The sequence below is a fragment of the Harpia harpyja genome, chromosome 12 (assembly GCF_026419915.1).
Source record: "Harpia harpyja isolate bHarHar1 chromosome 12, bHarHar1 primary haplotype, whole genome shotgun sequence".
NCBI classification, from domain to species: Eukaryota; Metazoa; Chordata; class Aves; order Accipitriformes; family Accipitridae; genus Harpia; species Harpia harpyja.
The window spans coordinates 16,055,500-16,083,476 of record NC_068951.1 but is presented as its reverse complement, the minus strand read 5'-3'; the positions used below and the strand labels follow the sequence as shown (position 1 = coordinate 16,083,476).

General features: G+C 54.1%; 1 protein-coding gene across 5 annotated transcripts; it reads left to right on the top strand.

Moving 5' to 3' along the window:
• The first annotated feature begins 985 nt into the window (after window positions 1–985).
• IGF2BP2 (insulin like growth factor 2 mRNA binding protein 2) lies at window positions 986–27,257 on the top strand. 5 transcript variants are annotated; one of them, XM_052803674.1, is made up of 18 exons: window positions 986–1,212; window positions 1,770–1,830; window positions 11,857–11,905; window positions 12,291–12,342; window positions 12,932–12,995; window positions 15,512–15,584; window positions 15,717–15,784; window positions 19,896–20,030; window positions 20,472–20,594; window positions 20,874–21,009; window positions 21,209–21,337; window positions 22,278–22,301; window positions 23,742–23,810; window positions 23,970–24,086; window positions 24,357–24,431; window positions 24,676–24,807; window positions 25,110–25,223; window positions 25,817–27,257. In XM_052803674.1, exons 1-18 carry the CDS (start codon window positions 1,023–1,025, stop codon window positions 25,910–25,912), a joined length of 1,707 nt encoding a protein of 568 aa, XP_052659634.1. In that variant the 5' UTR covers window positions 986–1,022; the 3' UTR covers window positions 25,913–27,257. The 5 variants fall into 5 exon arrangements, with proteins under 5 accessions (XP_052659634.1, XP_052659630.1, XP_052659629.1 ...); XM_052803670.1 differs by having other exon boundaries at window positions 15,512–15,784; window positions 22,281–22,301; XM_052803669.1 differs by having other exon boundaries at window positions 15,512–15,784.
• The last annotated feature ends 720 nt before the right edge of the window (window positions 27,258–27,977 follow it).

Sequence of the window (27,977 nt, the reverse complement as noted above, 5' to 3'; positions counted from 1 at the left end):
GCTTTGTATTCTCAAGAAGAGAGAGAAAAAAGTCATTTAGCCTGCAGCATCCAGCCCTCAGCAGACGAGGCAGGTCGTGACACTAACTCTTGGTCACTTGAGGACATCCTTCAGCAGAGCCCCTGAAAGCCAAGTGCCCCAGAAGCTACAGCAGCCATCTACCACCGAGCTGAGAACGTGCAAAACTCAGTGCTGGGGTGTCAGAACACCGGCTTGCCATTTCTTGAAGCGTTTTGGACGATGGGCTCGCACATAGCCATGGCTGGTCGGACCTTGGTCGGGGTGGGTTTGCGCACTTTTGCTTCCAAAAAAGACAGGCTTTTATTTATTTACTGACTTTTTTACCTCGGCTCCTGAGTGAGAGGGTTTCCCTCTCCCTGAAGGAAACTCCTCGAGGGGTTTCAAGCAAGGACAGAGTGTGATCTGCCGGCAGGACACCAGAGCTGGGCAAACTGTTGGCGATGGGGTGCAACGGGTTTAAGGACAGAGGCGATGGGGTGCGTGTGCAGGCAGGGCCGGATCGCCTGACCCCCTCCCCAGGAATAAATGACCTGAAATAGCTTCGACCCCGCTCCGGGGGTCTGCGGGCCCCCGCTGGAAGCCGCTTCTACCCAGGCTGGGCAAACCACCCTCCCGGCCCCCCACCCCGGGGAGGGGAGCTGCCTCCGGCCGCCGGTTCCCCACCCGAGGCGGGGACACCCCGGCCTGGCCCGGGCCCACGGCGGGGGTCCTGCCGTTCCACCTGCTCCCGTAACCCCGACGGGGCGGCCCCGGGGCCGGGCGCCCCATCCCGGCGGGCGGGGGCGGCGGGTTGGGCTCGGCTGGGCTCGGCTCCGCCCGCTGCCCGCCGCTCTCGCAGGCTCCTGCGGGGCTGGGGCTGGGGTAGGGCGGGTGGCGCAGAGCCGTACCCTCCCGTCCCCGCGTCTCTACCGGCCACCGAGGGCCGGGAGGAGCCGGGGGGGGGGCAGTTTGGGGGGGGGGTGGGGGTGGGGTGGGGGTGGGGGGGGCGGCGTGTGCTCCCCATGAAGCGACGGAGGATGAACAAGCTGTACATCGGGAACCTCAGCCCCGCCGTCACCGCCGACGACCTCAAGCGGCTTTTCGGGGAGAGGAAGCTGCCCCTGGCCGGCCAGGTCCTGCTCAAGTCCGGCTACGCCTTCGTGGATTACCCGGACCAAAACTGGGCCATCCGGGCTATCGAGACCCTCTCGGGTAAGCCAGGCGCCGCAGCCGCCCCCCCCCCCCGCGCCGGTATCCCCCCCGGCTCCCCGCCCGCCCCCCCCCCCCCCCCCGCGGCTCTCCCCCCCCCCCATCCGCTGGGGTCCCCCATCCCGCTGAGCCCCCTCCCTGGGCATCCCCGCCGGTCCCGTCTCCCCCCCCTTCCCTCCCTCCTTCCCGCGGCCGCTCCGGCTCTTTCCAATCTCGGGTATTTTTCGCTGATTTTTTTCTCCGATTTTATTAAGAGGCGACCGGGCGCGGAACCCCCCGACCCATCACCCCCCCAGCACCCTCTCCCCTTCGGGGACCATTTTACGAGGTGCCCTGCCCCAACTCACCGGGGGCGCGGAGCAAAGGGCGGTCGAAGGGGCGGCTGGGGGCCGACGGCGGCGGCGGCGGCTGGGGAGGCGCGGGCAGAGCACCGGCAGGGCGGGTACAGGCGGGCCGGGGGCCAGGGGAGCGGGGGGTGGGTTTTGGGGGGAGGCGGCGGGGGGGGGGGGGGAGGGGGGGCTGCCGTGGGGGTGATGCTGAGCGCCCCGCTGTCTCCGCAGGGAAAGTGGAGCTGCACGGCAAAGTGATGGAGGTGGATTATTCCGTGCCCAAAAAGCTCAGGTAACCCCCTCGCCATCATCCCCCCCGCCCGGCCCGGCCCGGGGAGGGGGGGCAGCTCCGGGGTTAGGGTTGGGGGGGGCGAGCCCCGCCGGGTTTTACTTTCGCTCCGGAAAGCGGAGGCGGGGGGGTGGGGGGGGGCAGCTACCGGCCCACGGCATCGACTCCCACGGGGGATCCCGGGGCTGGCAGCGTCCTCCATGGGTCCCGTCCCGTCCCCCCCCCCCCCCCCCGGTGCGGGACAGCCACGGGCCTGGGCGGGCGCTCCCCGCCGGTGTGGGTGAAAACCAGCTCTTTTTTGTTGTTTTTTTTAGGTTTTTTGGTGGTTTTTTTTTGGGGGGGGGAAGCCCTTCCCCACCCCCACTTTGTCCTGGGGTGGGCTGGGATTTACAGCGAGGGAGGTGGTAGGTACACAGCAGTGGGGCTGCCAGCGCTGTCGGAGGATATTGTTTTTAATAAGTAATTCGGCAATTTGCTCTTTCTTGATGCCTCTTTCCCCCTTTTATACTGCCAGAGGATCAAAAAAACTCAATGTATTTCTATGTTGCGTCGAAGCGCGCCCTCTTATTTTAATCAGGTGTAGGGGAGTGCCGAGGCCAGACCGATGGGGACACGCTTGTTTAATAGAGAAAATAAAACCTGGGACCGCGTTGCGTAGCTGCCTCGTCGCAAGAGTTGTCGGGTTTTTTTCTCCCTCCCAATATGTGTTGGGATAAAAGGTCCATGCGCCGGCAAAACCCATTGGATGGTCCTGCTGGATAATTTGCTGCTGTTTGGCTTGGAGGTTTGGCCCATGATTGATGTCGGAGTATTAATTTGGAAATTACGGGGAGGTTGGGGCGGGGGGAAATGCTGTTGTGTAATTGAGGCTCTGGGGGGGAACGGCTCGTGCCCGGCATCACGTGTGCCGGAGCGGGATTTTTTCTTTGGCAGGGATCATACACTCTCTTACCTTAAAAAAATCTTCAAAAACAAACGAAAAAAAAAAAAAGAAAAAAATCCCAGCTGTAATATTTCTAAGCTAAATCTCTGCAGCAGCCTTAGGCTAGTCTGCCGATGACTTTTTAAGAGCAATGGAACCAGAAATTGGGAGTTTGGGAAGAGAGTATGGACCCGGGACTCGACCTTTACCATCTACGAAGGGGATGTAAACAAGGAATTAATCTTTACCTAAATTTTCCATTGGGCTGGGGTGCTGCTACTTTTCCTTCTGAGTTTTAAAAGAAAAAAGACATTTAAACAGCCCAGAAATAAATGCTGATTTATTTTGCATCAGTCTGTTTTCAGCTGGCTCCAAGTTTTCTATTCCAGCTCGGCTCCCAAATTTCCTCAGATTATTGAGATCTAATTTAAGCTGATATCCTTTTTTCACAGTTAAAAAAAATACATTCTGCCTTGTATTAATATATCCAGTTAAGGGGACCATGCCTTTGCCTCAGTAGATGATAGATTTTATTTTTATAATGTGATTTTTGGCAGGGAACAGAGCCTCACGTGGTCATGTTTTAGTCCTGTCCCCCCCCTTTAAATTTGTAGAAAATCCAATTTTTGGAGTTGCAGCTGAATCCCAGAGAGGCGCTGAGATTTTGGGGGGACTGAAATGGTAAAATCCCCCAGTTATTTGAAGTGAGTTTGTTTTTTAATTAGGTTTGGGGAACCCGAGCCCCTCTTGGCTCTCGTCCCCCAACATTTCTGCGTCATGGGGATGGGAACCAGGAGGTGCCGATGCCCGGCGCTTCCCCTCGGCACCCACCTGGAGTGCTTTATTTTTATAACCAAATCTAATGTAGATATATTTTACCAATGTATTTATACGTGAATATGTAGGGTTTGATAAAAAATGGGCTGGAAGACACCTCTGACATCTCACTGCTGTAGGTAGGGGAAGGGATTTCTTCGAGGTGCCGCCAGGAGTTGCTGGCAGGGGGTTGTTTCTGTTTCTCCGAAGGCACGAATTAAACGTGACGGCGGCAGGAAGGAGCGTGAATCCTGCCCGCTCTGCCTCTCATGAGTTAAAAATCAGCCATTCTGCTGCCATGCAAATGGTTTGGGCTCCTATAGGAAGGATCCAACAGTGTCTCGATTGTTTTTTGTTTTTTTTTTCCTTGTATATGCTGGATTGTGCCTTGGAGAATTAAAGAAAAAAATCACCCTCTTTTTTTTTTTTTTTTTTTAATCAACATGTAAAAATTTTAAATTAATTTTTAAATTGATTTTTAAATTCAGCAGGAGCAGAGAGCACTTTTATTTGCTTAAAGCGGGGCGATGCAATCCCGCTTCAAGAGCATTTTGTGCCCAGAGCGTGGCGGTGAAGGAAGCCTCAGCATCTTTCCTCTTAAAGATGGGTTGTACATCTCTGAAGTCTTTGAAAATCCTGTTAATGGGAAAAAAAGATATAGAAAAAAATTTAGGATCGGTTGTGAAAAATGGAGAGTAAAACGCAGCCACGCCAATGCTGACTTTTATCCAAGGATTGGATAAAAATGGTGAGTTTAATAAGTAGCGGGGATGTAGCGAAGCCCCATTTAATGTCTCCAAACCAGTGAAATTTTGGGGTTCCTGAGTGCGAAGGTGCCTTTTAATTTCTGCCTCTGCTGTAATTTTGAGCTATGAGAAATAAAAGCACAAGGGACATCTGAACAGCACGGAGGGGCAGGCTGTCAGAGCTTGGGCTGGAAAAATAATATTAAATTAAATTAAATCTATAATATTAATAGTAATAATTTTTGCTATTTTAGTAAATGGCAAAACTTCGGTGGTTTTGCCCCGGACCGCAGTTGCTGGAGGGGTAGCAATGAACATGCCTGCCTGAGCAGCATTGCTGGGGGTGATTTTATGGGATCTGCAGGATTTTCTCCTATTTCAAAAGGAATTATCCTTAAATAATTTTCTTCTCTTGAGCATCAATTCAGTTCTCATGTCCGCGTATTTTAGCTTTGTTTGTTTGTTTGTTTGTTTGTTTATTTCCCCCTACCCCCTTGTTTTTAAACCCAAAATGCCGGTGATGTTAAGGCTCAGAATAAACGTACAAGGCCTTTTGTCTCCCCATGGGCGGCCCATCTTCTCTTTCCTTATTAAATGTTTGTCATCAATGAGATGCTTAATTAGGGGAGAAGAAGTCCTCATGCAAACCACTTGCTTTGCGAGGAAAAGCCACCAGCACCTATTTGCTCGCATGTTTATAAATACACACTAGGAGCAGTAAAAATACTCCCGTGGCTCTCCAGTTCTCATATCTCTAACTTAAAAAAACTATCTCTGATTTTTAAAAAAATCAGAGAAACCTAAAGAGCAAGAAGAGATTTTTTTCCGGCTGCAGCATGGGGAGGGTTTGCTTCGCTTCGCCAAGGGAATTAAACTTGCTGGAAATTGTCTTGTGTATGGTATATGTTGGGTTACACTGGACTGAAAATTGAATTCAGAGTGCTGAAAGTGGGGCTGCTCTCAGTCCTAGTCTAGGTTTTAAATAAATAAATATATATATATATAAAGTATCTTTTAGTTTCTTTTATATTTATATAAATTAATAATGTCTCAGTATTTAAAGTATTTAGTATCTTGTGTGTATCTATAACATACAATATACATAAAGATACTATATATAATAAGATACCTTATATATATACTCCTACTATGTATAAAAAAGATACTTTTAAATATATATTTATATATATTAAAAAAGAGACTTTATATATTTTTATATCTCTATATACATAAATATGACATTGCCAGGGCAATGCTGGTTGCATCAGGCATGGGGAAACCCCCTCCTGCTGCCTGCTGGGCGTGCGGCAGGTTTCCCATAGGTCTTGGATGCTGTTCCCTATGGAGCTGGCCAGGAGAAACCCTGTCGAGCTGATCCTTTCCTAGACAGCCTTCCTAGGTGTGATGCCATCGCTCATTTTATGTATTTTCAGGTGTGGGTAAACTGGGAGCTGGTGGCATTTGAGTTGGTTTATTTTTCTTTAGCCACCTTTTCGCTTGGCTCTTCGCCACCCTCTGGGATGTGGGGATGGGAGTGGGGCGACATTGGGAATGCGGGGATAGGAGCGGGGTGATGGCAGGGATGTGGGACGGCATGTCGACTCGGGGGATGCAAGGGGGTGACTGAGGCCACACCGTCCATGCCGTAGTATGCTGGGATGCTTCTTGGTACCGCTGTGAAGCCTTACCTGCATTTGGAGGTGTTGGGGAGAGACCAAAGCCAAAAGGAAAATAATACATGAATATTAATCATTAATTACCTATTACTTTTGTCAGTTTAGAGTTCCTCCAGTGGTGTGAACTTGCCCTTCTGCCCCGTTGGGCATCACGTTGATGCCCTGCCTACCCCTGCTCGCTGTCCACTGGCCCTCCCTGGAGAGAGGCGGGTGCCGGGGCTGGGGGGGATGGTGGGGTGGCTTTGGGTGCCAGAGGACGGGAGCACGGCATGGCCGGCTGCAGCAGCCTGCTCCTGCACAGGGCTTGGTTTTCCCCTTCATCCCAATGCCGAATGGGGATGCAGGGGGTGGCTTTCCCGTGCCTCCTCTTTTTTTTTTTTTTTTGCCCCATCTTTTTTTTTCTCCTTTTTTTTATTCCCCACTCTTCCCCCCCACTTAATCTTGAAAAGCTGTGACAGATGGGACATTATTTCCCATTCATCCCTATTGTTAATACATCCCCAGCTCACGGGGAAGTATCAATCATGTGCTGTCCTCGCCGTTTCCCCTCCTCCCCGCTCCGTCCCTCGGCAGGTTGTTCGTCCTGCGGAAGAGGACAGGGCTTTAACGTGGACGGATTTTAATTCCTTAAGAGCGTCAAAGGCAAAGCCCCTGGGCTGGGAGGGGAACTGGAGCAGACGCATCCGCGATGCTCTTGGCAACTGGTTGAAACTGGGGCAGCTCTTTAATGCTTATCCAGCCTGGCGCTGACGGAGCTGTTGCTCATTAAGATCCGCTGCTGGATTGCGTTGGGCGAGAGCAAAACTTGTCAAGGATGACCCCAATAGACTGAAAAAAAAAAAATATGATAATCAAGAGACATGAACCCAACAGATGCTTTTCTTCCCTGCCCGGTTAGGGCAGCGTGCCTGTCTTGGGCTCTAAGCTGCTGGGTCTGAAAAATTCAGGTGGGACTGAGTTTGGTCCCTACCTGATGATGAGCATCATCTTTTGTAGATGTTTTCTGGCCTGGGACAAGTATTTCATAAAGCAGGCAGGGCCACCAGGGAGACAGTTGGTTTCCAGCACGTTTCCCTTCTTGTTTTTTTTCCCAGTTCTCTTGAAAACTGATTTTTATTGAAAGCAGGAGCTGCCAGACAGTGTTTTCTCTGCCCTCAGTACTGATCTGAGGTGGAAGATGGCTTTATTATAGTAAAATATTACAAAGCTCGACTAGAAAAAAACCTTCATTTTTTTTTTTTTTATGTCAGAGAGGTGAAGTGTCCCTTACATACCATTGGAAGGCTTATATTTAAACCAGTGAAACTGAGTTTCTAGTGCCCAAATGCATGTGGGAGGTGAAGCCCCTCTGGAGCAGGAGACCAGGGGATGGTGGGGACGGTGGGTGGTCCATGGAGCTGCAGCCTGGTGGGCAGGGAAGGATAAGTAGATGCAGGGAGGGCTCGCAGAGGTTGGGCAGGGGGTCTGGTGGCTTGTTTTCATTTTCTAGCTTCGTCTCATCTTTCTTCTTCTTAGTCCCTGGATTTTGGGGGTGGCTGTTATCCGTTATTTCCCTGGGAGCTACGGGAGGGGTAGCCATGAAGCCGCGCGAGTGCTGCTGCTTACCTGGGCTGCTGGAAAGGGGAGAGATGTGCCAGAAAACCCTCAATCCACCTGATTCTGGGGAATAAACCGCAAGTTTTAAGGCATCTTCTGGTTTATCACTTGATTTCAGCAAGTACAGACATCCGGCACGTGGCGCGTGAAGCTCTCGTTTGCGGGCATCGGCTGGTGATGCTGGCGGGGCACAGGTGGCTGTGGGTTTTCTGTCCCCTTTCCCCGCAGGGTTGCGATGTTGACCTCGCAATTTTGGTCTAACGGATGCATGAAATATAGCACAGCTCCGTTGTGGATTATTTCATGAACCCAGCTTACAGCCTTGCTTGCTTAGAGAGCCAGCTCCTTTGTCCTGCGTGTGATGCCGGCCATCGCACGGTACCCAAAACCCAGCTCTGGGATGGAGGAGGTATTTCCTCCTCAAGCCAGAATAGCTGCTAGCAAGCAGGACCATTTTGGGTTGAATTTAGAAAGTCAAAAAAGCAGGTGAACCTGCGTAAGTCTGGTTTCTTTAGCACTTGAAGCTGATGCTCAGTTGCCGCTGGGCATTTTGTCCTGGGCTGGGCACCGAGATAGCCGGTGGGCACGTGCAGGTAAGGAAGAGCAGGAGGGTGATACAGAAAGATAACAGCTCTCATGGTTATCTGATGGCAGCTCACTATGGCAGAGCTAGTTGCACCACGTGATTAAGTATTTTTCCACAAACTGTGTGCCTGTAGTTACTGGTTATTAAGATTTTTTTTTTTTTTTTTTAAATTCCTACCAGCCTGCTGCAAAACAAGTTGGGTGAAATGTGGCTGCTGCCTTTGTCACGAGGTCCCGCGCTGGGGGTTGTGTGTGTGTGCTGAAATCAGTCTCCTGTCTCCCAGGTTTTGGGAGGAGCAAGGAAAATGAAAATAAAGGGGTTTTCTGCCCCAAAATCCTCCCGGGACCAGTGTTGGAGGAGGGTAGCCTAGAGCTTTGCTGCCCTGTCCCACAGGGACCGAGCGTGGTCCATGCCCCAGCTCTGGGAATAACACATCTATCCATCATGGCCCCGGATATACATCCATCACTCTGTCAGTGATGACCACGCGTGGTCCAGCACTGCTTTAACCAGGTGGGGAATTACAAGAGCTATAAAAAATACCCCCAGTAAGAATAATAACCTTATTTTAAATGCTGAGTGGTGATAATGAGCTGCTGGGAGACCTGCCAGGTGGTGGGGGTGAAGCCTTGAGTACCATTTAGGTATCTTTAGGTGCTCTGCATCAGCTCTGATGGATGCCGGAAGTGGGAGTATGCTGTAGCGTCCCGTTGAGAAGTGGGGTTACGTGGCACCTTGCTGTGGTCCTTCTCTTTGGGTGTTTTGGGAGGTGGGTGAGCGGTCCGGAGGGGTGAGGCAGCACCTTGGGGGACCAGGACTGCCCTGGCATCTCCCTTGACAGAGGTGTAGGGAGACGATGGCCCCAGTGCCATTTAATTCAAGGCAGAGGCTTTTCTAGAGTCACTGCCGACACCGTCCCTGGTATCCAATGCGTCCCCTGGGCTGCTGGGCTTTGGTGATGGGGCGAGCCGAGCCGAATGAACCCCAAAAGGAGAGCAACTTCTCCGTGGTCCAGCCTGTGGCATCCCGCGGGCACAGATGGTTCCCAGCCTGGGGGAGGAGGAGGATGGTTGTAGCGATGCTTTGGCTTGCAGCTGAGTAGTGGCATCTTGGGATAAGGCAGGTTGAAGGTGCACACCCGTTCTGTTTGGGGGCTGGAAGGTGGTAGAAGTAACTGGGCAGCATGTCCGACTCAGCTAGTGGGGAGAGGCCAGTCCTGGGCTTCAGTTGGCCTTTTGGAGCCAAGAAGGCCTTTTCCCTGGAAAGCGTTCAGGTGCCGATGGTTTGGTGCTTGGGCTGGGATTTGCTCGGGCAAACTGGCCTCACAGCGTGCATCTGGAGCAGGATGCATCTCTTGGAGCAGGCAGGAGTGGTCCCCCTGGGAGCTGAGCACCTCCCAGGACTGGACCTGGGCATCTTAAAATAGCCCCTTTGAGAAATGTTGGTGGGTTTCAAAAATGAAACGTTGTCCCATTTTCTGGAGTGGGCCCTGCAGAGTGGTTGTACTGGGAGCAGCAGTGCGGCGTCAGCCACGGGCAGGTGACAAGGACAGGCAAGAGAAGGGTTCAGGCTGCTGGTGAGTAGTGCAGGATCGTCATTGCCATGGTCCTCCTTGGGCCAGGTCCTCCCTACTGCCTCCTTCCTGGCGTGGGGTGGGAATGGCCTGGGGATGGGGTGGGGTGGGATGAATCTCACTGCTTGCCTCGCACGGATCTTACAGCTGCGTGCCCAGCCTTGGTGGCAGCTGGGGACAGAAGGAGTCCATGGCTGCTGGAGAAGAGAGGTTTGGTAACACCGCAGGAAAGCGCCATTTTTTCTGGCTCTGGTCTCCCCGCTTTTTTGCAGTGACCAATTTCTTCTGTTGGGCAGAGCCATCCCTGCAGAGACACGCAGCACAGCGGGCAGGTTGTGAACCAGGCAGGGGCCGGTCTGGAGAAGCCATCTGTCAAACCCACATGGGGTTTTATAGAGCACACCTCCTTAGTTGAATGCAAGCGTAGGATTGTCCATTGCTGATCACACCGCTGACTGTACCTGTTCGAGCAGCCCCAGATTACTGCATGTATTCACCAGCATCCTTATAGTCATGTTGCTCATGCTGCGCCCCGAATTCATGTTTCATGAGGCAGATGGTTGTCCGTCACAAGGTTCTGGTTGTCCTGCGCCATTAAATCAGGAGCAAGCGGAGCATGCTGCCGCTGTAGATGCAGAAGGATCGTATCTGGAGCACACCAACCTCCAGCGCTGCGGTGCACGGCTCTCCCCAGGCCTGGCTGCTTTGGGTCTGCGTGAAAGCCCGCCTTTCCTCTGGTTCTTGCTGTGCCCCATGTTTCCTCCCTGTTCCCGGTGTTTGGCTCCAAACTACCTGAGAAACTCTTTATCTGCCAAAATTGGTTACAGGGGCTCGGAGTGTGCCTGTGCAATGAGCAGCGAGTGCAGGGACCAGCCTTGCCGCTTGGGCCAGAGTTTGGTGGTCTCATTTTCCAGCTGTTGAAGACCGCTGGTGGAATCAGGGTGTTGGTGGTTTGCAGGCAAGCAGAGCTCTTCCCGCCTCCTCCTGCAGGGCTCATTCTGCAGGATTTGGCGCAAAGCCCCTGGGTGTTGCTGGCCGTCAGCTGGGGCTGCTGGTAGTTGCTTGCGTGTCCCCATGTAGCGTTCAGGCTGGTGGTACTAGTCCTTCCAAGCATCCTCCTTGAGCTCATCCCAAGGAAGGGCAAAGCTTCATAAAACCAGCTTCCAGCTGCCAATTGGCTCCTGAAACCCAGCTGTGTGCGGGGGGTGGCTCGGTCAGAAAACTCATCCCTGATGTTGGGAGAGGTAGTCTGGCTCTGCTCGGATCAGAACATTAGAGCTGGACCAGGTGAGAACACAGGACACTGCTTTGGTTGGAGCTGATTGCCTACAAGCAGGATTATGAATGCTGATCTGGGTGGATGATGGATGAGTTCATGGCTTGGCTGGATCCTCCAGGGACTTGGGTGTCTCAAAACTCCCCACTGCCCAAGCATGTCTTCTTGCAGGCAGGCTAGGGAGGCCGTTTGGTGGCCATTATCTTTTGGGAAGCCTTTGCAATGCTTCCTGTGTATCCATGCTCCAAGGCTGCACCGCAGCGAGGTTGGGATTGCAACCGCCATGAGGTTGGGAGGGCAACCAGGCAAGGTTGGGTATGTTGGCCATCTCCAAGGGCAGGCCTCCGAGGATACATATTTAGGTTTTCCCCACGGAAAGCAGCCCCACCTTGCTGGGAAGTGGTAGACATCAGCAGGATGCACTTTTGGAGAGCCCCCCTCAAGGGATAGCAGAGCTGGCCATGGTGGGTCTCGGGGTCCTGTCCCCCTGTCCCCACGCAGCCGGTCAGCCCGGGGCAGTGCGGTCAGAGGTGTGTATGCATCCCAGCCATGCCCGTGTGGCCATGACTCTGCGTAGGCTCGTTTCAGGAGGTTTCCTTGGAAACCTGGCAGCCGGCATGAGGAAGGAGCATTCCTGAGACAGCTTTGGGCCTGGCGGGTGGTGACCAGGGCAAGGCTGGGAGAAATGGCTTTCCCTGGGGATGAGCTGCTCCAGCTTGGCTTGGGGAAGCGGGATGCTTCGGCAAGCTCTCACTGGCTGCCACCTGATGCCCAGAAAGCTTTTGCCCTCCTGCTGTGGTGTGTCTGCAGACCCTAACCTGGGGCTTTGTCTTTGCAGGAGCAGGAAGATCCAGATCCGAAACATTCCCCCCCATCTGCAGTGGGAGGTAAGAAGTGGATGATCCTAAAAACATCCCATTCATCTCCTCCTCCATCAGTCATGCCGAGCAGTGCAAGCTGTGCAGCTGGAGTGTGTGGTCTGCACGCAGGCCAACCTTCACCTTCCCAGTAACCCCAGGAGGGAGGTGGAGCATGAACTGGGCTCCATCTCCTGCCTGCTTGTGGGTCCTGGAGCTGTGGGGCAGCTTTGAGCAATAGGGCATCATTGGGATAATGGGATGCAAGTGGGTGAAGGCATTTGAGCAGTTGGGTGACACTGGCTCTTTGGAGGGTGTCTGTGGGTGAAGCAGGCTCTTCCCCTGCCTGCTGTCTGCCTGTCCAGCAGCCTCTCCTGTCTGCGTCACTTGCCCTGTTTGCTGCTCTCTCCCCCAGGTGCTGGATGGTCTGTTAGCTCAGTGTGGGACGGTGGAGAATGTAGAGCAAGGTAAGATGGTCCAGCATGATCCTCATCTGTGCAAAAGTCCCAGTGCTGCTCCCCAGCTCTGCCCACACCGGAAGAAAACCAGTGGCATGAAACCTAGTTTTCCAGTCATTGGTACTGGGCTAAAATGGTTTTCTCTTTGGACACAAGCCCTGCTGGCAGAGGTGGGGCCACCTGTCCAGTGGTGGAGTGGCACGGGCCATCAGTCCTCCATCCCCAGGACTTCTGCTGCTTGCTGGTAAATTGAAAAAAACAATTGTCCCTGCAAGCAAAAATGAGCCAAGTGTTGTTTGGGGTCTGCTGGTGGATCGGTGATGTCCAGCCGTGCATCCTCCTTAGCAAGGGTGGCAGGATCCAGCCTTGGCACCTTCTGGTCCTTTGCCGGCCCAGCCCAATCCTTGTGCTGGGAGAAAATACAATGGTGTATGAGCGTGCACCCTGCGCAGTGGCCGGGGCCGTCCTTCACGGGACAGGTGTTACCCTCCCACCATCCCCACCTGCATACCCCTCCAGGATGTACCAGGGGGTGGGAGCATCGGCGACGTCTCTCTCCTCCCCTGCTCTAACGCTCCTTCTCTTGCATTTCCCCCAGTCAACACAGACACCGAAACAGCCGTTGTCAACGTAACGTATGCAACTAAAGAACAAGCAAAAGTGTAAGTGGGTTTTGTTTTGTCCATGTTTTCACACCACCCAAGCTTTTCCCGAAGAATCCCAGGTATCTTCCAGGCTTCTTCTTGTCTTCTCTCTAAGCCTCCTTGGGTTGTTTCTAAGCTCTTGCAGTGTAAGCTTCAAGTGCCTTAAGGGCTGTCTGTGTATCTTCTTGGGATACAGCAGGCAGATGTTGGTTTTATCTTGAGCTGTGTCATCTCGTGTGTCTTCTGCCAGCAGTCTTCTCTTTGTCCCACCTCTGAGCGGTCTCCTGCTCTCTCCCCTCACGTGGGAGATGGGGTTTCTCGTGGTGCCCCATCATACGTGCATAGGCACCACTGGACCAGCTTGGGGCCATCAGCCCTGTGGTTGTCCCCTCTTCCTCAGTGCCTTCTCCTCTTGTCCCCAAGGAGCTCCCATCTTGCAGTTCCCTTTGGACACTGTCCTTCATACAAGGTCCTCTGCAGGATCGCAGTGGCCTTGTCTTCAGGGAGCAAAGCGCTCTAGAAAGCTGAGGGTCAGGTCAAATATACAGTTTGTCAAGGAGTCGTCTTCCCAGGTTGGAAGGCCAGACCTAAACTGGGAATGCACCGGATTAATCACCAGTCCGACCACTCAGCCTGAGCTGCTGAAGAGGTGGAACCTGGTGAAGGAGGTGGGAGAGATGGCGAAGAAACGCTGCGATGATGGGAGATGTAAGTACACTCCGCCATTTGGGGAAAATTCAAGTTGGAGACCAAAATATGCAGAGACTGTTACCTCCTGCTTCCTGGAGTCAAGAGAAACTGGCTGGCCAACTTCTAAAAGGCGGTCGAAAAGTTCTTCTGCCATGAACAAGAGAGGGCCTTTGGGTGGATGAATAACTGGTTAGAGGAGGTGAGAGGGAGCCCAGGGGTCCGTGGCCGGTTTCTGCAGGGGAGGGAGAGCAGCAGAGGGTAAATCACCTGCATTTTGTGCAGAGGCGTCGTAAAGAAATGCCACCCATCAAGAAAAACTTTAAAAGGACAGAAAAACCCAACGAGGCTGTGCATCAGTGCAGTAGGGCTGCGTGAAGACATGCTTAAAGATTTATCATAGACAGCAGAGAAAAAAACATACAAATCGGGTTATTTCAGAAATGCAAGGACTATTTCAAGCAAAATGCTTTGTTACAGGCTTGTAGAGATTTTAGCCCTATGCTAGAGACCAGCCCTAAGTTAGCTATGAGTAAGTAGTGAGCACATCTCATACTTAGTGGCCAGGATATTTTTGATATGATCAAGAGCCAGACAGACCCCGTGCAAGGAAGAGCCTTTGCCAGAGTCTGTTTGCTGACGGACATTGCAGCAACTTCCCATCTGAGTTGACCCATCACGAGATTGCACTTGTGAGGACAGAAATGGGGAGAATGATCTGCTGGTCCAAAAGGTCAGAGGAGGGTCCTCGTTGTGCCTGTTGGGGTGGCCATGCTGGGCGTGTTCCAGCCTTGGCTGGCTGGAGGAAGGTGCCATGGACCACAGAACATGGCATGAGCTGCTGTGTCTTGGGATGTACGGCAAGAAAGGAAGACGAAGAGTCTGACACAGCAGTGCTTGATGGTTTGGGGTAAGAGGCTTCAGGGTTAGAGAAGACACCGTGATTGGTCGCATCCAGCCAGACTGACACCTGTCTTAGGTGGTGCTCAGCAGCTCGACGCAGAAGCCAGCAATGGGAGGAAAGACCAGGGTGGTTTGTGGGTATGTGTGTTTGGTTTAGAGCGTGTTGTGATAGAAGCAGATGAAAGGAACACCTTGGTGGAGAAATCGGACTGCTGGGCAGTGTGGTGATTTTGGAAAGGGGCGGCGAAGCTGCAGAAGTCCTCTCTGGATATGAAGTTCAGGCCTGGCAAGGAGCTGCTTGCAGTGGTGCATTCATATGCCTGCCTATAAACAGCCAAAGCGAGATGCGGTAGGAAAGTGGGAAGAAGTATAGCTGAAGCCATTGCCACTCACAGAAGTCATCGCAGACTCCAGCATGGCTGAGCATTGCACCGCCGAGGACGGGCTTGGGAGGATGAAGAGTCTAGGTGCTGCACCCCCAGCCTCACCGAGCTGGAAAGGGAGTTGGGGTTCCTGACAGAGGGGCACCATGTGCCGGGTGCTTCTTGGAGCAGTGGCTCTTGCTCGGAGCCCATCCGTCACCTTTTGCACATCCAAAAACTCGGCAAGACTGTTTCCGTGCTGTGTCATAGCTTCTGGCCAGTGCTTTCCCCAGGTGAAGTGGCAGATCCCCAGGTTGGCATCTCATCTCTGCTGCAGGGGGACAAGCTGTGTGCCAGCCCTGGCATCACCCTCATGGGAGGGGACATCGTCCCACTGCGCTATGGGGCTTGCTCCGCACAGGAGCTCTGGCTTCCTGTGACCACCTTCTCCAGACTGGGAAGGGAGGAAGATGCAGGGTTGGGGAGGGACCACAGTCTACAAGGGCAAGTGCTGGGGGTGTCGGAGGGGTACCCATCCCCGGGAGAGCCCCTCACCACCCTCCGAATCTCCCTACCTTGCAGAGCAATTGAGAAGCTGAGCGACCACCAGTTTGAGAACTATTCCTTCAAGATTTCCTACATCCCGGATGAAGAGGTGAGCTCCCCTCCGCCCCCCCAGCGATCCCGCCGTGGGGGCCACTCTTCCAGGGAGCGGGGCTCCTCCCCGGGGGGCTCCTCGCAGCCCAAACAGCTCGATTTCCCACTGCGGATGCTGGTGCCCACGCAGTTTGTTGGTGCGATCATAGGAAAGGAGGGCTTGACCATAAAGAACCTTACTAAGCAAACCCAGTCCAAGTAAGTACCTCGAATGGTTTTGTTTCCTTCCGTAGGGTGCTGTAGGTCCCCGGCATGGGTCCTCCATGCATTTGGGGCTTTCGAGTGCCGGCCAGTGCTGTTTTCTTGGGGTGCAGCCTTCATGGGATGGTGGCAGAGCCCATGTCCTGAACCGTTCCTGCTGGCCAGGGTGGTCTGGGTGCAGCAAGAGGGGGATGCACGTTCAAAAAGGCCAGGAATGTGTTTCTAAAGCCTAATCATGAGAACGGCTGGGGACGAGGCTTTAGGGAGAAATGGCAAGTTTGGGAGTAAAATGCTGAAGGGGGGATCCTAGTTATAGCAGTCGGTGCCCGCACAGTCTTTGCCCTTGGGATTTGCTCATCCCACAGCACCCCTTATGGGCTGGAGCTGTTGTAGGGGGAAAGGGGGCACCGTGGGAGTGCTGCCTTGAGAAGGATGGGCTTTTCATAACTGTTAGAAGTCTTTTTTTGCAATCTAACAGTTTTCTTTTTGAAGGAAAAAAAAAAAAAAGGGGCGGGGGGGACTGTCTTGCCGAAGTTTTCCGTGTTTCTCTTGTCAATGTTCACATTGATTTCACCTCTGATTTTCTGCATGGTTTTCCTGCATGGTTTGTTCCTGCCCAGATTTGTTTGTGTTTAACCCAAAGCTGTCTTCTCCCATGCTCATCATCCTGAACCCGGTGATCCCACAGGACATAGGACTCCTGTACCAGAACATCCTTCAGGGCGTCCTAGTTCTCAGAGAAGCTTTTAGAGGCAAATTATTTCATAATAGCACATCCACTTGAGCAGGAGGTAGGAGGACGCGCTGCTCTGCAGCTGAGCGAGCCAGACCCCAGCGTTGGGTTTGCAGGAAGAGGTTTGTATGGAAAGGGGGCAGATGTGTAGGGAGAGGAGCCCTTTGAGCCCGGCTAGCCCTAGAGTATGGCCACCTAGTAGCTGTGAGCTGGTCCTGGTTGGCCGCAAGCCCTTCTTCTCCAGGTGAGTCCCCTTGTGTGATCAGCAGTGGGTGTAGCTGTGACCTTGCCACCCAAGACTGGAAGGTTGCCCTTTGCAAGTCCTGAACCTGGTGAGGAAGATGGGAGGCACTGGCTGCCGGTTTCTGCTGACCACAAGGCCAAATGCTGCTGCCTGGGGCAGTTTCTGCCACCGAGCTGTCCCTCCTTGTGGGTTGGCTCCCTGTGCCTGCCCCGAAGACCTGGTGCCGTGGAGAAAGGCTGTGCTCCATGCTCTCACCTCCCCTGACCTGCCCAAGGAGGCTATATGCCATAGCGGGCCACCAGCGTGGCTCCAGCCTTGGGCAAGGGGGACCTCATGCACCCGGCCCAGGCCGTCACAGGAGACCATTGCCTTCAGTTTGGGGTGTCAGCCCCCAGCTCTGTCCCTGCTGAGGCCACCCTCACCCACCAGTGTGATGATCCTGAGGACAAGGGTGCTGGTGACATCCTGTTGTCCGGCCCCTGCTCCTTCCCGGAGCGACATTGGGTCCTGGATTCCTCTGGTCATGTAGGACTTCGCCCCTGTCTCTGCACACAGTGATGCCCAGAGACGCTCCTGAGCTCCAGGGGACAAAACTCTCCCCAGGTTGAGCCATCTTCTTCCTTGGCTGAGGAGGAGCCCAGACCAAGAGCCCACCACACCAGACAACCTTCCACAGTGATTGCAGCCCTTGTAACTTGATGAGGAGAGGGCCATTGCTGCCAAGCAGACATGGGGCCAGGTTAACTCTACATGCACATCGTACCGTCCACCTTGAGAGGGCTGTCCCTCATGGCCACTGCTCTCTGAAGCGTTCCCGCCTCCCCCACCCCCCATAAGGTGTCTTGGAGGTTTTTCCTGCTGCACCATGGGCAAACCTTCCCTGTCCCACCATCCCTGTTGTCAGCTGCCCCAGTCTCCCTTACCTGCAGCACTCTGGGGTCCCCTTCTCCATCCTCACTTTGGAATGGAGCTGTGCAGCAGCAGCACTGGGATGTGCTGGGAAGTCCAGAGCCCTCCTCCACCCTCCAGCTCTTTGGGGTGGGACAAGCCTGAATGCAGCAGCCCCTTACTGACACCCCATCTTCTCTCTGCAAATTGAGCTGGTGCCTGCACAGGGATGGCTTGGAGATCAGCCAGAAACCTGGCCCGTGTCCCTCTCCTGGGCTTGTCCAGGGTACTCGTCACTTAAGGGCATCCGTTCAGGCCGTCCGTGGCTCTTGGCCCTTCTTCCATACAAAAGCTCAGCTGCTTGCTCCATCTCCATCAGCCTCAACTGCTCATGGGTTCAAGAAGCTGCCCGACTCCTGTCTGTGGGGTTTGTTGGGGCAGCCATGGATTCCTCATCAGTTCCCCCACAGCTGGGAGCGTCAACCTGGTGTGGCATTGCAGCACTGCTCTGGAGCACAGGCCTATCCTCACCTCTTGCGGCACGTCGTGATGGGTTTGCCTTCTCCTCGGCGGGGGGGTGGTGGCAGTGGGTGTCCCTGCGCCTGCTGGGTGCTGCCTCTGAAGGAACAGATCCTCCAAGTCAACCTGATGGAGCTCCACAGCTGGGAGTGCCTTAGAGGGTGTCACGCAGCATGCGACCGGGTCGCTGTGTGCTGTAGACATAACCAAAGGGCAGGGAGAGCTCGGCGGTGCTGGTGTCTCCAGCACCTCTTTGCACAGTCCAGGCAGGACCAGTCTCCTGCCTGAGCAGCTCTGGTTGAAGCTGTAGGAGATCTGAAGAGATGTAGCCTGCAAAGAAGATCAAACTCTGTCTTCGTTCCCTCTTCAGTGCTCGGATGAAACCACCCTGGGGTGCCTTTTGAAGCTGATGGGGTAGGCTCTTCCCTTATCTCAGGGAAGGTTCACCCAGCTGCTCCCCCTCTACCTGTAGATGAAGCGTCCTTGTTCGTAATGCACTGGTTCATGAGCTCCTGGAAGAGTTGACCTGTGCAAACCCGCTGTGACCCTGCAGCATCCAAATCTGGTGCTGGTTAAGGCTGATTCTGCACCACAACCCTTGGCCTTGCATGCACAGCAGCACCCATGAATGATCCCAATCAGGATGGGGATCTCTTACGAAAACAGAGACATAGCTGGAGGGCACCGTGTTGGAGCTGATGGTGATGCCACCATCACCAGATGATGGAGCTGATGCCACCACGCTGGTGGCATTCATTGAGTGGCTGAGCGGCCACTAGTGCACCTTCTCAGAAGATCTGGGCCAGCCCAGCCCTGGCTCCAGCAGTCACAGGGACACTGAGGTGGTGGCCAATGGCAGGATCGCTGCATGGCATCACCCTCCGGTGGGAAGAGTGCATGGACTCACGTGGAGAAGATGAAAAGGTTGCTTACCCCTGTTCTTCAAGACGCATGGTTCATGTGCGGGAGTCTCCTACCCTGCTTTCCTCTCTCCCTCTCTCTCAGGGCCTTTGCCAGGTATGGTTGAGCGGTGAGGAGCGAGCTGGAGGCACGTGCCTCCTCCCCGCCATGAGCTGAGGGGAGGACCAGAGGAGCTAGAGCACGGTCCCTGCTGGTGTGCAAGGGAGAGCTTTCTGGTCTCCCGTGGAAGGGCGTGAGTACAAGCGCCGTTGTTGCCGTGTGCCTCCGTGTCGTGACAAACGCTGCCTACGGGTAAGTTGTCTCTCCGTCACGAACGACACGCAACGGTTGTGGCAGCCGCTGGTTGCTGGACAGCCTCGGGTGTTGTGCAGAGAGAGGTTAAGGTTGGAAGGGACCTTTGGAGACGTCTAATCCGGTCTCCTGCTCCAAGTCGGACTGGCATCAATGATGACAGACCAGGTTGCTCAGAGCTTTGTCCAGCTGAGGATTTGTTCTGTCCCCTCTTGATGCATCGTTTGACATTGATTGATATCCCTCAGCTCCCAGGCAGACCTCAGGTCATAAAGGCAAACGTAGCTCAAATCTGATCTACACCAACTGAAGCGAAACACTGCCTGGGCTTGCATGAGGCCAGGTGATGGTAGATGTACGTCAGTGAGACCCAGGTTCACCCCAAAGATTGAGCAGGTGTTGAAATGAGCTTTTCTGTGAATAGCAAGCTCAGCTCCTGAGCTCTCGAAAGCCTTTGTGTGACACCAAACGCATCTCAGGGGGGCTCCTCTCTGCTGGTTGTTTCACCATAGGGTTGACATCCATCGGAAGGAGAATGCCGGCGCTGCTGAAAAGCCCATCACCATCCATGCCACGCCAGAGGGGTGCTCCGAAGCGTGTCGCATGATCCTTGATATCATGCAGAAGGAGGCTGATGAAACTAAATCGTAAGTGCCCTGGCTCAGCAAAATGGGCAGGTTTGGTGGAAGGGAGGTAAATTCAGCCATCAGTGGAGAAGCAGCCATCTTCTGTCACCTCCTACCCCCTGAGGAAACTGCTGGCATCCAGAGTTTCAGGATAGAGTCGTAGGTCAGTTAATAACTTAATAACATCTCCATGGTGTGGTTGACAGTGCTGTAGAGACCAGAGGCTCAGGTGGGTCCAAAGAGCATGTAGATAAACTTGGAGAACAAAAGTTCATGAACTACAGATGCGCCATCAGGCTTGGGAAGTCCCTGAGTTCCCGTGCCCCAGAAGCTGAGGAGAGACAGTCGTGGGAAATGGTGGTGGTTCTTCTGCTCCTTCCACCACATCGTTAGTGGCAATTGCTGGAAATTGGTTTCCTGGCCGGATGGACCTTTTAGATTTTATTTTTTAATCCATTTTAGAGCAGAAGAGGTTCCCTTGAAAATCCTAGCACACAACAGTCTGGTGGGGAGGTTGATTGGCAAGGAGGGCCGCAACCTCAAGAAGATCGAGCAGGACACAGGCACGAAGATCACCATCTCCCCGTAAGTCCTGGTGAACACCAAGCCATCCCCCTCCATCAAAAACGGTACGGGCAGCGCTGGAGCCAGAAAATGGAGCAGTTGCATCTTCCCATGCACGTTCCCCATCCTGGTTGGGCATTCCGCATCCCAGGTGGATGGTGGCATTGGACTGGGAGAGGGTGTGGGGTCCCATGCTGTCTCGGGGGGGACCCTCATCTTTGATTTGAGTTTTCCTTTTTTTTTTTTTTTGACTTGCGAAAAAAAAAAAACCCTGCATCTCTGGATTTATCTGTGGGGTAGTTTGCAGGATTTAACCATTTATAACCCGGAGCGGACCATCACGGTGAAGGGCAGCACGGAGGCGTGCTCCAATGCCGAAGTGGAGATCATGAAGAAGTTGCGAGAAGCTTACGAGAATGACGTTGTGGCCGTCAATGTAAGCTCCCAGCCCTGCCCCCTGGGATGCCTCTGCTTCAGAGCCTCTGCTGAGGTGGCCAGAAGAAAATTGGAGGGGGGGGGCATTGATCTGTTACAGCAAGGGTTGGCCCTCACCCATCATGTCCACAGTATATGGCGAGAACCCCAAAAACCCCACTCTGCTTTTTACATGTTTCTTCATGTCTTTGCTTTCCCAGCAGCAAGCCAACCTGATCCCAGGACTGAACCTCAGCGCTTTGGGCATCTTCTCGACAGGACTGTCCATGCTCCCATCTACCCCGGGGGCCCGAGGGGCTGCGGCGGCCGCCCCGTACCACCCGTTTGCAGTAAGTGCAAGAGGTTTGGGAGTGCAAGGGACGTGTTCTTGGGGGCAGAGTGGTCTCTAGACTCTCCTGGTGTAGCTCTTGGGTGTGGGTGGACACTGTAGCTGTAGGAGCCATCATCTCATGGGGAACCTTGAACAAGAGCTCTGACTCTTGGCCATTTGGGGAAGATGCTCATCACAGCAGCAAAGTGGAGAAGATGGTGGATGAACATGGCTTGTCCCTCTGTGGATTTAGCTCCCCGGGAAGATCAGCTGCATGCCCATGTTGTGCTGAGCTTGGTTTCACCTGCGTTTTAAGGACTGGCTGTGTCCTAAGCGTGCTGCTCTCTGAAGGTGGCTGGGGGCAATCTGTGCTGATGCCGGCATGCAAAAACCACGTAGGTGGTCTTCAGTCCTGACCCCAAACCCACCGCTGGGTTGTGATGGTGTGGATTCGGTTGTGCCCTGCGGGTCTGGTCTCGGTGGCCACCTGAACCCACCGGTATTGCTGCAGGGCGCGCGGAGTGTGGCGTGAACGGGGACGAGCAGCACGCCCTGTGCAACCACCACCATCAGCTTCGATCCCTGCCCTAGCACCTGAAGGGTTGTACTTGCTGGGAGCCGATCTTCACCTGACTTCATAGTCAAGGGTTTTCCTCTTTCTTGGGGTGCTGTGGCTGCTGAGACTTGGGGCAAAGCAAGCCGGGGAAGCAGTTTCAAAACCACTGAGGTTGCATGCAGGCAAGGATGGTCCAGTGTTAGGAAAAGACGCCAGCCAAAGTGCTGACAGAGAAGGCCCATCCCCAACCCACTAGCACCTGCAGAGCACCCTTAGGATGACCAGGCTCTGTGGTCAGTCTCTCTTAGTCTTTCTGAATACTTATGCTGAGATGCTTTGGCTGCACGGCCACTGGCGCGTGGGTTAATTTACTTGTGCTGTTTTCTTTTCCTGGCGACGCCAGCAGCAGAGCGGTCGGAGGAGAACGGTGAGTGCCAGGCTGGCGGTGCGGAGGGGTGGATGAGCGTGATGTCATGATGGCCCTGGAGGGCTTCGAGAGGGTCGGTTGGTCTGTCTGTGCATTGCCAGCCCGCGGAGGGGAGGATGCTCTGCCTGCGTCGCCCACCTGAGCAAGCACAGCCTTCAGGAAACGTCTGCTTGAGCGTTTGTTGGTGTGATGCAAAGGAGCTGGGCAGGTCTGAAGGGCAGCGGTCGGTGCGGGCTCCTTCACCCCAGAGCTTTGCGTGGCCTTTTTCAAGCCACCCTGGCGAGGCCAAGAGGAGCAATTGCTATCATTTTTTTATAGTAAAACAAGGAGCTGGCAAGAAAACCTAGGAGGAAACCAGCTTGGCTTTGTGGCAGGTCCTTCCCCCAAAGTACTTTGTGTTTCACACCTCAGAGTGGTCATTTCTGACCATGTCCTCAGCAGGACGTGGGGCCAGTGGCTGTACCTTCAACTATGGAGTTGTAGAGGCCTGGCAAGGATGGAGGATGAGGAAGGAGCTTCACAGTGAATGGGGGGAGCTGGGGAGGTGCAGTGCCCACCCTGGCCATGAGGACACATTGGTGTAGCAGACATGGAGCAGCCCATGGACATAGGGAGCATGAGCTCGGTGCGAGGAGGAGCACAAAAACTGAGCGCAGTGGGTTGAAGTAGAGGGCTGGGAGTGAGAGCGATGTCTGCCACGGGCAGGGGAGCTGGGTCTTTTCCTCTGACCATGGTTTGCAGGTAGCGTCTGGTTGCACTTGCCCAAACCCAGAGTGGGAGAGAGTTGTATCTGCTGCTAGGAGAAGTGTCTGCTGTATTTGAGACACAAGATTTGAAGAGGGGTTGGGTTGGGGTGCTGGCATGCACCCCTTGCTTTTGGCCATGGAGAGACCCACTGCTTTCTCCCTGTCCCCAGCCCAGGTCTTGGGAGAATGTCTCCTTCAGCCTTTGCTTTTTCTTCTCTTGGAACTGGAGAAGGGAAATGGTGATGGAAATCAGAGCCAAACCAGATGTTTTGCTTAGTTCTCACCAAACCCCCACTTCTCTACAGGGGACCGATGGTGGTTACAGCACGGTTTCGGCTTTCCACGGTTGCAGCTGCTCCGAAAGGCCGTAGGGGCCAGTTTTCTGCTGTAAACACTAGCAGGATACAGCCAAAAAAACAGCAGCGAGGAGGGACTGGGGGTAACTGGGAGCTCCCATCCACCTCCCAGTCCCGTTGCACTGTGCTGCAGGTGCAGGATCCAGGCTGCAGCTCACCCCAATGCACCCTTGGGTGCACTTGCGCTCTCCTGGAGGGGTTTCAGGAGCTGAAGGTTGTCCCCATGTCCCTGCCAGGCTCATGGTGGTGGCACGCTGCTCTGCGTCGGGCTGGGGGTGGCTGGGAAGGGGCTGGCACATTGGGGACGTCACTGACCCTCGTTTTCTCTCCCACCATAGAGCTCCTCGGCATACCTCTCAGGTCTGTATGGAGCCCCCCCAGCCGGCGCCTTCCCCCACCAGCACCCTGTAAGTGTCCCAGCACCTCCCTCCATGAGATCTTCGCTCAGACACTGTCAGAGGGTGGGCATGTGGGCAGCTGCTGCCCTGGGATGCTGACAGAGGGGGCAACCACCCCCCTGGTCCGGCTGGTCCTCTGATGGTCTTGCTCTTCCATGCCCTCGCCAGCTGCCAGAGCAGGAGGTTGTGAACTTGTTCATCCCGACGCAGGCAGTGGGGGCCATCATCGGGAAGAAGGGGCAGCACATCAAGCAGCTGGCACGGTTTGCTGGTGCCTCCATCAAGGTGAGCAGGGCGCTGCGGGGCTGGTCCCGGGCTTTGTGCCTCGGTTTCCCCTTCCTACTGCTGAGTGCAGCGAACAGGAGCCCTTGGGGAGCAGTTTGCTCCCCAAATTAGTAGAAACCCAGTCCTGCAACACCCCAGTTATGATCCCTGCTTAGGTGGGAGGGGATGCTCCTGCATGGGGGGATGCCTCCGTGCGCGGGGACGTCCCACATAGGGGAGGTCTTGCCAAAGCAGGGCCACACACATTCCTTCTCCCCCATCCCTCCGCAGATTGCCCCGGCAGAAGGTCCCGACGCCAGCGAGCGGATGGTCATCATCACGGGGCCTCCCGAGGCTCAGTTCAAGGTGTGCTGGCCACGGGGTGGGGGGCTGTGGTTGGGGGGATGCTAAGGGATGAGTCGAGAGCATCCCTTTGGTCGCTGCTGTGCTGCCAGCCTGGGTTCTGAGTGCCAGGGGAGCTCTTTGCTCGGTGCCATGGTTTTGATGCTGGCAGGCATCGGCACATCATTGCCCTCGAGGATGGAGGGCACCGCAGGCACTGCCAGGACGGCTGCCTGCTGGTTTTACTTCCCTTATGTCTCCTCCCCAGGCGCAAGGGCGAATATTTGGGAAGCTGAAAGAGGAAAACTTCTTTAACCCGAAAGAAGAAGTGAAGCTTGAAGCCCACATCAAGGTGCCTTCCTTCGCCGCCGGCCGCGTGATAGGCAAAGGTGGCAAGACGGTAGGTGGGGGGTGCAGGGAGGCTCCCCCTGCCCCAGAGTCGGGCATCACCCATCACCCCTGCCTGCCCCAGGGTGGGGGCAAAGCCCAGCTGCTCAGTGATCACAGCAACTTCTTGACCCCAGCCCCGTGTCCTGGTGGTGGCTCTTGTTGGGTGGTGACCATCCCAATGCAGGGGGACAGGGTGCGACCCAGGGCAGCCTGGTGCTGTGCGCTGGTTCAGAGCAGGGGTGACACCAGTAGCGGAGGATTTTGGCTCTTCTACAACAAAACCCACGCCCGGGGCTCTGTTGTTTGCTCCAGGTAAACGAACTGCAAAATTTAACTAGTGCAGAAGTCATTGTGCCGCGAGACCAAACCCCGGACGAGAACGAGGAGGTCATCGTTAAAATCATTGGGCATTTCTTTGCCAGTCAGGTAAGGTTTGGCCGTGGCTTTTCTGATAGTCCCAGCCAGTTTAATCCACTAAGGTCAGCCACCAAGCACAGCGCTGCCTGAGCATCCTGCTGCTCCAATTTGGATGGTTCCTGTGCCCCCTGGATGCACTAAAGGTGTTTTGGCAGCTCTCCCCAGCTGTTCTAGCATTAAAACTAAAGATTGGCTTGATTTAGCTAAAATACGTCTCAGACACTATGCATAGTGGCACCTGGGGTGTGAATCGGCTCCTCCCTGGCATCAGTGCCAGCAGGGAGTTTCCGCGGGCACCCGCATCCCACCTTGTCTCCTGACTGCTTGAGCGGCACCCCAAAACTCAGGCTCTTGAGGAGTGATAGATGGAGCAGAAGTTAAAACCCTGCAGTGCTCCGCTCGCAGCTGTGCAGGAGCAGAGCAGCTCCTTCTTGAGCACATCCTTAATTACGGCTGTGCCAAACTGCCTGCTTGTCCTGTAATTAAAAGCTTGGAGGGGGCTGAGCGGTGAGATGCTGTTGCGGCTGGGGGGGGAACAACTGCTCAGGCTGCTTGCAGTGCCCACCCTGACCCCCGGTTCTTGCTCCCCCCCTTCCCCCAAGACTGCACAGCGCAAGATCAGGGAAATCGTACAGCAGGTGAAGCAGCAGGAGCAGAAACACGCTCAGGGAGCCCCGGCCTCGCAGCACAGCAAGTGAGGCTCCCGCCGTGCCGGCCAGCACCGCCCGATGAATGTAACCCCACCGCTGCCATCGCCGGACCCCCCCCCAGCAGGTCAGGGGAGCAAACCAAAGACCCCCCCCCCAAGCCCGCCCCCACTGCAGCCAGGGTGCTGTGAGGATACGCAGCAGAGGGGTACAGGGAGGGCTCTCTCCATCCCACAGCCTCCCCCCTACTCCATCGCCTCCTGACGCTATCCCTTTAGTTGGACTAACATAGGCAGAGAGAGACATTTTTTAATTTTCAGTTTCCTAAAAGCCACCTGTTTCATCCATGCACAGCCGAGGGAGCTCGCCCGGTGTTGGGGGGGGGGGGGGGGCTGCAGCGCACAGCATGGCGCTCACCGATTTTAGAATTAATATATCGATAATGAAACTAATGCTGATTTTTAAGTTTTGTTAAGTTTTGTTTTTTTTTTTAAATTCTTTTTAAATTTCAAAGGGGTTGGAGGGAGGGGGATGTTTGTTTTTAGCAAAAGCAGGCTTTTCTAGAGTTTTAAAGAAAGGAGCTAGTCCATTGGTTCTCTAATGCACAGTAGAGCAGAGATGTAGGATTGCCAGCAGGGGAAAAAAAAATGTGTTAAAAAAGCAATTTCTTAAGGGCTTTGAGAAGAGCAGTGCCTGTATGAGCCAACAGAAGGGATACCGTCTCCTAAAAGAGGAATCTCTTTCACATGCCCTTTCCTCTTGTGCTTCACAGAGTCCAAAACTGGGGTTTGCATCCATTCTGTCCCCCCTTTCTGACTGACTGTCTGTCTGTCCGTCCCCTCTCTCTTTCCATCACTGCCCAACACAGCCATGCTTGGCCCTAACATCCCCAGAAAATGATGGGCAGCACCAGCCCTGCCCGCTTTGGGCAGGAATCTTTTTACTTAAAAAGATCCCTGTTGCAAGAAGAGGGGAAAATGGGGGGAGGAAACAGATTTACAAGAGGTTTCAGCCCAGGGCTGGAAAAACAACTAGCAAAATTCTTTTAAAATTAAAAAAAAAAACCAAACCCCACACGCATACACACAGACACACAAAAACTACCTCAGGTTTTCGTACCTCAGCACCTTGCGCTTGTGTTTCCCTTTTAGAGATTTTGTATGCCTTGTAAAACTGATAGTTGGAGCATTTTTTTATTTTTTTAATAAAAAACGAGTTGGAAAATGATCTCGACCAAGTCAGCTGCGAGGCGGGAGAAGGAAACCATCCCACATGTCCCAGAGCTCTTCCGTAGTCTCCTGCTAGCTGAGAGCCAGTGGCCATTCCTTCAGAGGAAGCTTGAGAAATGTTTAAAAAGGAAAAAAAAAAAAAAAGGAAAAAAAAGAAAAACTCACCAACCATAAAAAAAGGTATAAAGAAAAAAAAAAAACAATGAACAAAAAAGGGGTAAAACCCGCCAGGCAAGAGGAGAGATGGGAGCAACATGCTGGAGGTGGGTCCCATGCCGCCGGCTGACCGTGCCAGGGTGAGGTGCTGGTGCCAGCGCTGGACCCATGGGCTGCGATGCCACGTTTTCCTCTACTGCAAAGTGTTCTGTGAAAAACCAACCCAACAACAACAAAAACAACCAAAAAAAAAAAAAAAAAAAAAAGAGAGAAATATATCCAGCTAACACAAGCTTGAGCTTGCTATCTGTTGCTTTCTTTCGAGTGCCTTGCATTGGTCACAGCCAAGCTGAGCTTTGACCGGGGGGGGGGGGGGATTCCCCATGGCCACTCCATTACCCTGCCTCCAGCACTGGGCAGCCAGAGGTGCACTGCCAGGGGGAGAAGGGGCTGTTTGGGGGTGTATTTTCTGGGGGGGTGGGGGTGGTGGTTTGCAGGCATTGCCAGGCGTAGCTTTACCGAGTCACTTGGGGAGGTGTGGCCATCAGAAAGCCACCTCTCCCCCCACTAAACCAGGGGCCCTGCCTCTCTGCAGGTAGTTAGCAAAGCCAAAATGATGCTGTGGCACTGCTGTGGTTATTAATGGCACACTGATTATGCTCGTGGCTGGAAAGCTCCCCTACCCACCCCCATGGTGGCTTCTCTAGCTAGCCAAAAGCTCGGTCTTGGCA

What these genes read in the sequence shown, in the direction of transcription:
- IGF2BP2 (XM_052803669.1), top strand. Translation starts at nt 1,023, where the DNA reads ATGAAGCGACGGAGGATGAACAAGCTGTACATCGGGAACCTCAGCCCC. An exon ending in TCCGTGCCCAAAAAGCTCAG is followed by an intron (nt 1,831 to 11,856) that starts GTAACCCCCTCG and finishes TTGTCTTTGCAG; the next exon opens with GAGCAGGAAGATCCAGATCC. An exon ending in ACGAAGATCACCATCTCCCC is followed by an intron (nt 20,595 to 20,873) that starts GTAAGTCCTGGT and finishes TCTGTGGGGTAG; the next exon opens with TTTGCAGGATTTAACCATTT.